The sequence below is a fragment of the Triticum dicoccoides genome, chromosome 7B (genome assembly GCF_002162155.2).
Source record: "Triticum dicoccoides isolate Atlit2015 ecotype Zavitan chromosome 7B, WEW_v2.0, whole genome shotgun sequence".
NCBI lineage: Eukaryota > Viridiplantae > Streptophyta > Magnoliopsida > Poales > Poaceae > Triticum > Triticum dicoccoides.
The window spans coordinates 20,263,837-20,273,384 of record NC_041393.1 but is presented as its reverse complement, the minus strand read 5'-3'; the positions used below and the strand labels follow the sequence as shown (position 1 = coordinate 20,273,384).

Sequence of the window (9,548 nt, the reverse complement as noted above, 5' to 3'; positions counted from 1 at the left end):
TGATTTGTGTCTTAAGGTGTTATTCTAGTATGAACTCTTGAATAGATTGATCTAAAAGAATAACTTTGAGGTGGTTTCGTACCCTACCATAATCTCTTCGTTTGTTCTCCGCTATTAGTGGATTTGGAGTGACTCTTTGTTGCATGTTGAGGGATTGTTATATGATCTATCTATGTTATTATGGTTGAGAGAACTTGCACTAGTGAAAGTATGAACCCTATGCCTTGTTTCCTACTATTGCAATACCGTTTGTGCTCACTTTTATCATTAGTTACCTTGCTGTTTTTATATTTTCAGATTACAAAAACCTATATCTAACATCCATATTGCACTTGTATCACCATCTCTTCACCGAACTAGTGCACCTATACAATTTACCATTGTATTGGGTGTGTTGGGGACACAAGAGACTCTTTGTTATTTGGTTGCAGGGTTGTTTGAGAGAGACCATCTTCATCCTACGCCTCGCACGGATTGATAAACCTTAGGTCATCCACTTGAGGGAAATTTGCTACTGTCCTACAAACCTGTGCACTTGCAGGCCCAACAACGTCTACAAGAAGAAGGTTGTGTAGTAGACACCAATCCGCCGCCGCCGTCCATGAGCACTTTAGTAAGCTGGAAGCCGTCCACGATTGGGCTAAGGACCAAAGCGGCTGGTGCTCGGACTGTTCGGAATTGAGGTTCGTCACTAGCATTGAAAGTTATGGCTGTATCGTTCCACATATTTATTGTTGCGATGTGGCAGACTTCGGTGAGGCTGCGGAGTGCTCGCTTACGCCTATTGTTTGAGGCGAAAGTCTCGAAGACTGTCAGTACTGTATTGTTATTCTCCATGGGATGGTGCTCTGCGGTATTGCTGATGAGGAGGTCCTCGCCGCCCTTGGCCACCTGCCGAAGTATCCAACATGCTCTAAGGCTGTGTGTTTGTATGATGCCCATTGCACTGTGAATTTCGCATGGCCTGTTGAGCCATCCCTCCAGTACGGTTCCACGCCCTATAGAGGGCATTGGCTTCTTTGTAATTGGATTGGGTGACTTGCGAGAGCGCACCCTTTTAGTTCGGACGAGGGGTTTAGTTAGAGCCGGAGGATCCCAGAATTTTGTTTGGGTTTTCTAGGCGCTTTCCATCGCACAGTACTTTTGTACTATGGCCGCGAAGTCGGCGAAGTGTGCTATGTCACGGCGACTTATAGCGTTGAGAATTCCCTTGTCCATGCAATTTTTGCATAAGAATGAGACTGCATCTTCCTCGTAACAGTCCTTGACCTTGCTCATTACAAGGATTAATCTGGAACAAAAGTGATGTACTGTCTCTTGGGGCTCTTGTCTAATGTGGGAAAGATAACTTGTGTCTGGGTGGGTGGGTGGCTTTAAGTCCAAATCCTGACCTGATCTGAGACCCAGGGGCAAAGGAGCTCCCGAGCTTGGCAGCTCGGACTCCGGGATGTTGCCCAATATTTGGGGCCTGTTGCCCGATTCTAAGTTTGGAGCCTGGGCCATGTCCTCCCATGGACAGGTATCCGGCTCGGAGAGCTCGGGAATCCGGACATAGTTCATCCTCAAAATAGAGGAAGAATCATTGTTTTGTTCCTCCACCACTGCTATCTGATGGGTGACCGGTGGAGAGTTAATCTCCCTTTGGTCGAGTTTAAGCCCGATCCGATCATAGTCCGTAGTGACTCCTAGGGCGGCGATGCAATCCAAGAGCTCGTTCAGGGAGGAGAGCTCTATTGGATCCATTTGCTCGGTGAATTCCGAGCTGACGTGGAGGCTGTTCTTGATGACCTGGGAAGTCATCGTCGACGTGGCAGCCGAATGGGCGGCCATGACGAAACCGCCCAGCCAGAGAGTCTGGCCTACAGCCAGGGTCCCTCCAGAGGTGATGTTGTCCTTGACAACAAGGCGAGCCATCAAGCCTTATCAGGACGGCACAGTGGAACTCTCAATGAAAGCACTAATGTCGGTGTCAAAACCGGTGGATCTCAGGTAGGGGGTCCCGAACTATGCGTCTAAGGCTAATGGTAACAGGAGGCGGGGGACATGATGTTTACCCAGGTTCGGGCCCTCTCGATGGAGGTAATACCCTACTTCCTTCTTGATTGATCTTGATGATATGAGTATTACAAGAGTTGATCTACCACGAGATCGTAGAGGCTAAACCCTAGAAGCTAGCCTATGATTATGATTGTCGTTGTCCTATGAACTAAACCCTCCAGTTTATATAGACACCGCAGGGGGCTAGGGTTACACAGAGTCGGTTACAGAGAAGGAGATCTACATATCCGAATTGCCAAGCTTGCCTTCCACGCAAAGTAGAGTCTCATCCGGACACGGGACGAAGTCTTCAATCTTGTATCTTCATAGTCCAACAGTCTGGCCAAAGTATATAGTCCGGCTGTCCGAGGACCCCTTAATCCAGGACTCCCTCAGTGGGCGCGCCCCCCACCCTCGTGGGCCCCTCGTGGCTCAACCGACCTACCTTCCTTCGCCTATATATATCCACGTACCCCAAAAACATCCAGGAGCACCATGAAAAACTATTTCCACAGCCGCAACCTTCTGTATCCGCGAAATCCCATCTTGGAGCCTTCGCTGGTGCTCCGCCGGAGGGGGAATCGACCATGGAGGGCCTCTACATCATCTCCAAGGCCTCTCCAATGAGTTGTGAGTAGTTTACCACAGACCTTCGGGTCCATAGTTATTAGCTAGATAGCTTCTTCTCTCTCTTTGAATCTCAATACAAAGTTCTCCTCGATCTTCTTGGAGATCTATTTGATGTAACTATTTTTGCGGTGTGTTTGTCGAGATCCGATGAATTGTGGGTTTATGATCAAGTTTATCTATGAGAAATATTTGAATCTCCTTTGAATTCTTTTATGTATGATTGGTTATCTTTGCAAGTCTCTTTGAATTATCAGTTTGGTTTGGCCTACTAGATTGATCTTTCTTGCAATGGGAGAAGTGCTTAGCTTTGGGTTCAGTCTTGCGGTGTCCTTTCCCAGTGACAGCAGGGGCAGCAAGGCACGTATTTTATTGTTGCCATCGAGGATAAAAAGATGGGATTTATATCATATTGCTTGAGTTTATCCCTCTACATCATGTCATCTTGCTTAATGCGTTACTCTGTTCTTATGAACTTAATACTCTAGATGCAGGCAGGAGTCGGTCGATGTGTGGGGTAATAGTAGTAGATGCAGAATCGTTTCGATCTACTTGTTGCGCACGTGATGCCTATATACATGATCATGCCTAGATAATCTCATAACTATGCACTTTTCTATCAATTGCTCGACAGTAATTTGTTCACCCACCGTAATACTTATGCTATCTTGAGAGAAGCCACTAGTGAAACCTATGGCCCCCGGGTCTATCTTTTATCATATAAGTTTCCAACCTACTTTTATTTGCAATCTTTACTTTCCAATCTATATCATAAAAATACCAAAAATATTTATCTTATCTTATTATCTCTATCAGATCTCACTTTCACAAGTTACCGTGAAGGGATTGACAACCCCTTTATCGCATTGGTTGCGAGGTTCTTGTTTGTTTGTGTAGGTACGAGGGACTTTTGAGGAGCCTCCTACTGGATTTATACTTTGGTTCTCAACAACTGAGGGAAATACTTATGCTACTTTGCTCCATCACCCTTTCCTCTTCAAGGGAAAACCAACGCAGTGCTCAAGAGGTAGCATGCCTACTGTGAAAGGCAAAGGAAGCACATTGAGCCTAGTAGCCGCCGCCACCATATTATCCACCGGGATAGAATAATGACTAGGTGTGTTGAGAACCGCTGAGGCGGGGTCTGATCCCTACAGGGTCAAACAGCCAAGGCTCAGCCGCCACCCCACTCCCTGGCACCTCTGCAGCCCGGGTTGTGCCCGGCGGGTTACTTGGTCCTGCCCTGGGTGTGTTAAAAAGATTCCGCGCCTCATATTGCAAAGGCAGGCGGGTTTGATGTCTCCTTCGAAGAACAACATTGGATGCGTTCTAATCCAGACTTAGGCGAAAAGCCTCCGCCCTTATACGTTGTGACTCAACATCCATCTGGGTGTGTTCCTTGCCATCCTGATGCTCTCTGCATTGAGATCCTCCTAGGCTTTGCCTATCTCATCTCACACCTTTCCATTCTCTACATTATGTTCTACTTGATTCGCTGCAGTAACCTCTGCCGCTAGCAAGGTTGTCAAAGTGCCCAAGAGATCTGACAAAACCTGAGTCGGCGGCCTCCCTGAGCCGCCAAAACTAGTTGTTGTAGCCGCCAAACTAGACGTCATAGCTGCAGTTGTTGATGAATTGAGAGCCGGCCCATGACAGCCATGAAGATAGCAGCCCTGGAAGGCGGCTCATAGGGGTCCGGAATACTGTCGCCATCGGAATAACCCACGAGCCCTCCTTCTTGAAGCCTGTAAACTGACTCCATCTCTCTGGTCGAGGACTCGTCATCTGAGTAGATGAGAGTCTTCCCTCCAGATGCAGAGTTTTCTGTAAGCTCCATACCTTGTGTGAAGCCGACGAAAACATGCTTCGGCCAGGTTTAACCCGGGCGGGTTGCGCGTGCCGAGTCGACTCGACGAGGTCGGTGAAGATATCCTGCTCAGGCTCAGATTTGTCGATCTTTCCAATGAAGACATGAATCCCGCCGAAGGGGGCCCGGTACCCGTACTCGATTGAGTCGGCCTCGGGGCCCCAGCCAGCGTCGTCGATGTAGAGCTTGCCGCGGCGACTCTCGGTCATCCTTCCAATGTCGTATCCCTCGATCCCTGGGAAAGAGCCCTTCAAGAACCCGAAACCACCATGCACTGGCCCCACGGGTGGGCGCCAACTATCGTGGGTTTAACACGAAAGATGTCCTAGCAAAAGGACTTAAGCATGGAGCCATCGCAACATAGGTTAGCTTGAAAGGGTTGAGCGGGACGAAAGATATGAGTTTACCCAGGTTGCCCCCTCACGATCGAGGTAAAATCCTACACCCTGCTTTGAGTTGTATTGCTTGAGTATCGATTAGAAGGGAGCGGATTCACTTGACCTAGCTATCGATTGATTGTCACCTGGGTTTACCCGCCACAGAGACTCGCCTTTATATACACAAGTCAAGGCTCTAGGCTTACAAGAGTCTGGGTCGGTTTATATCTCATGATCGACCCAGGTTCTAAGTCGCCTTGCCTTGCTAAGCAAGCCGCCACCGAGCGGCTTACAACTCCGGGTCACGCACCGTCTTCTGGCCTTCGGCCCTCATCCGGCTCACTACGTAAGTCGCCCTAGTCTTCATGTCTTGATCTCCTGGGCCGCTTTCAAGGCCTTACTGTTAAATCGCCAACTTCCTAACCCGACCCTTCTAGGGCGGGTCATACCATGGGGTTATATCCCCAACAAGATGTGTAAAGAGCTCAGAAAGAGGGATATCCGCCACCTCAGGAGCGACTCGCGTCTCCTGCAGCGACATCTCTGGTGAAACCTCAACCACCATCTGCGTGTGATAATACCGAATCATCTCCAGGAAGGCCATCATTAGAGTCCTCCATCTCCATGCGGTCACTCCATAAGCGACTAGGCGCGGACACTACCTAGAACGAACCAAATCGGTGAGAGGCCACCGGAGTGGACAAGGGGGCCGACCCCTTCTTTTTCCTTAGCTCAATCGACTGCATGGATTTTCCGGCCGGCGTCTTCTTACCAGACTGGTCATTGGGATTTCCATCCATCCCCTGGTTACCACTACCGTCACCGTCTCCGCCCTCGGTCATATCAACATCAATGTCCCCATTGTTATTATCTACATGAGGAACCTCCTCAACCACAACATCCAGATTGTAACTCAGACCATCATAGTTCCATGGTACATAATCCGAGATATATTCCGCACCCACCACACCGACGAGTAGCCTAGCAACTCCATGCACACGAGTATATGTCATATCTACCTTCTCTGTTTTACCGAACATAGAACCGAGACTCAAGAGAATAAGAAAGTCATTAAGCAAAGTCTTTGGAACACTCGTGAGTCTGACCCATACCTTCTCCAGCGGTGTCCCTGTCGGCTCAGGTTTTGCAAACTCGTCAAACTCAAGAATACACTCGCTCCCAGGCACCCTACTGAGTTCACACTTAAGCAAGTGGTTAAGATCCTCTCTCCTAGGGAACTCAACTCTGTAAACCTGATCCTCCAACATGACAGGTGACCAGTGGAAAGACTCAGAAACTAGCCGTCTGAGCTGCTGACACACCCGTTCCTCTGTCAATGTCCCTTTAGTAACTTTGACCAGACCAAATTTTGAGCTCTTCGACGTGGGGGTCATTGAGATCGTACGTGGAGTCTCGAAGAACATAAGCTTGGTGTTGTAGACATCATAAATATTCACGACAGGTGTGGGTACAAGAAGCAACGGAAAATCGTCAGATGAGTGTCCAGGCTTCAAGCATATGTCACATAACACCATCATGCAATCAATCATGAAGTGGCCTGGAAGCCCACAACGATAGCAGGTCATCTTTTCTTTCTTGTGTGTCGCCTTATTAGCCCTCATATTTTCAGCTTTGTCACTACCTTTGTTGCTCACCCCATCTCTGTCATCGGTAGTCATCACAGCTGGCACGGACACCGCCGCCGACGTCTTAACCACATCGCCTTCGCAACATCAGGAAGAGACGCCATGGAAGTAGAGGTAATGGATGCGGCTGTCTTCACCGCCCCACCGTCGTGTTTGCCAGTTTGATTGCTGACTGCTTACGGTATACCTTGGGGGCATACAGACAACGCGGAGGGGGGGGGGGGTTCTGCCATCCCCTCCCCGACCTCCCCGCTGACGATAATTGCACGCCGTTCTTCTGTCTCACTCACATAGTCAGAACCACATGACGTAGCATTAGCGACCGCACCAGCCTGGGCCATATACACGGCTGATCTCGCTCCATTATTTTGCATGTCACACTAGGCCATACACCCAACCGCGACCGGCCCACCAACCGAGTGAAGCCCATCCGCGCTCAACATGGAATTCAAACGCGCCGCCCTTGCGGATCTGACCCCAATCGCCGGATCTTTCGACGAGGCCGCCGCTGGCGCCGCCTGCATCCGGCCGGCTGCCGCCCGACGCCCCTTCTTCTTCCCCACGACCTTAGTCCAAGAATTTTGTCGTACCATATCAAACAACGTAAGTTTCAGCATGCATACCTTGGGAAGGGGGCCCTTCCATGGTCAAATTGCCGACACCGCCGTTCTCCGATGAACTACCCACTGGACCATCTCAATCTTGTCACCCGCATGCAGCCCTATCCTTGCTGGATCTTCCGGAGGCAGCACACCGTCCACGATCGCCGCCATGTCCACCTCGCTGTAGCCGGAGTTCAGTAACTCACAAACCCAATCAGATGGAGTCGGCGAGCACTCCGGCAAGGCCCCGCCCACCTCTGCATCCTCGTCGTCATTATCGTCGTCGGCCAACGCCCAAAAACGCCCTCGACGTGTCGTTGACCGCACGGGGTGGCTGCCGGGCGCGTGTGCCCGATCGCCCGCAACCCTAACCCCGTCGGAGATGTCAACAATCTTCGTGCTCGGCTCCAGGTACATGGGCGGCAGCCGCAGCTCCGGCTCTTGTGCTTCCTCTACGCCGGCTTCCGCATCCATCTCCTCTTTGACCTCGTTGAAGAGCGCGTCGGTCTCTGCCCGTTCCTGCCGGATGAATCACTGGTTGGTCTCCACATAGGCCTCATTCTGGATGGACTCCAGGATGGCCTGTTGCTCCGCCATCTCGGCCGCTCGGGCGACCGCGAACTCCGCCTCGGCATCCTCCATGTTGAAGCCCGGAGTCGGCGCCAACTCTTGCTCTAGCTGCTCCGCCTCGTCCTCCTCCGGACCCGCAACCTCCATTGGCTCAACTCCTCCTCCTCCGGCTCCGGCAAGTCCGGAGGCAGCCCGACAGCGATGCGGGCGGCGCGCCTCACCCGGATCTCCTGCTCGATCTAGTACCGGCGCTCTGGCATGAGCATAGCATATGTGGGTATCTTTTGCTGGACCATGGCGAAGCCGGAGAGCGTGGGAAGAGCAGCGGAGTAGGAGAAATGAGGTGGATGGGGGGAGGCGATGGATGGACTAGGGTTGGGGACGCCGGTCGATCATAGCATATGATTGTCCATTTAACATTTTCAGAAATCCCTAGTAGTACTACCATCAGAATGTAATGGAAGAACACCGAAATGCAGGGGGAAAAAAACCGAAATTCCTCCACGCCTCGTACAGAGTCTTCCTATAGCACTACTACCGCTCATAGGCACACGGATCGCGATCCGCGTGACGGCTGCAAACTCGAATCCCCACCCTCCATCTGCATTCGATCCAACGGCGCCGGTGCCGCCCTCCGGCCCCCCGCCCCCCGCCCGGCCGAAACCCAAACCCAAAAATCATCGCGCGCAGAGCACCAAACCCATCCTCAATCCTATTTAAATCCCCCCATTCTCCAGCAACCAACCACGGCGAAAAGTCTGAATCTCCATCTCCATCTCCAAACCGCAGCAGCAGCAGCTCATCCCTCGCCGCCGGCCCCCCAGCAGCTCCGATGGCCCGCACCAAGCAGACGGCGCGCAAGTCCACCGGCGGCAAGGCGCCACGGAAGCAGCTCGCCACCAAGGCTGCTCGCAAGTCCGCGCCGGCGACCGGCGGCGTCAAGAAGCCCCACCGCTTCCGCCCAGGAACCGTCGCCCTCCGCGAGATCCGCAAGTACCAGAAGAGCACGGAGCTGCTCATCCGCAAGCTCCCCTTCCAGCGCCTCGTCCGGGAGATCGCCCAGGACTTCAAGACCGACCTCCGCTTCCAGTCCTCCGCCGTCTCCGCGCTCCAGGAGGCCGCCGAGGCGTACCTCGTCGGGCTGTTCGAGGACACCAACCTGTGCGCCATCCACGCCAAGCGCGTCACCATCATGCCCAAGGACATCCAGCTCGCTCGCCGCATCCGCGGCGAGCGCGCCTAGGCTCTGTATGCGCCCTGTGTCAGCTGCGCCTGAATCCTGCTAGATGTTTAATACTCTGTAGTTGTCTGCTCCTATTGTTGTTTTCCGTTCTTGTATGTCCGATGGATGCCATCAAATGTTCAAATCTCTGGTTTGATAAATGGAATCACGCGTCTTTTATGCTAAATCTCTGGCCTGTTCTTCATTTTTTTACCGCTAGATCTGTTGTGCGCTATTGTCTGATTATGTGGGTTCACTGTAAGTAAAAATCCCATTTGAATCTAGAAAAAAAGAAGACTCCCCTGTTTGATTGCTGCGATCTGGGAGTGCCGTAGTTTCATTTCTTTTGGCCAGTACGAATTTGTTGGAAATTCCGTTGTTGGGTTCTTTGGCTGGAACAGTTGTTGCTGGACAAGAAGACTCTGATGTGAAGCGAAATTGCAGATCTGATGTTCTCTTTTGAGTAACTAGTAATTCTGTATACTAGTCCACTTTAAACAGGTCACTGCTTGCTGCAGATTCAGTTATACTGATAAGTAAAAAATGACATCTGCTAAATTCTTGTGCAGCTACCAAGCAATTCTGAAACAGCTCTTCTAG

General features: G+C 51.2%; 1 protein-coding gene across 1 annotated transcript; it reads left to right on the top strand.

Moving 5' to 3' along the window:
• Positions 1-8,470: 8,470 nt before the first annotated feature.
• Positions 8,471-9,098, top strand: LOC119340899 (histone H3.2). Its single transcript, XM_037612800.1, has one exon. The coding sequence runs from the start codon at positions 8,559-8,561 to the stop codon at positions 8,967-8,969; it is 411 nt and encodes a 136-aa protein (XP_037468697.1). The 5' UTR covers positions 8,471-8,558; the 3' UTR covers positions 8,970-9,098.
• The last annotated feature ends 450 nt before the right edge of the window (positions 9,099-9,548 follow it).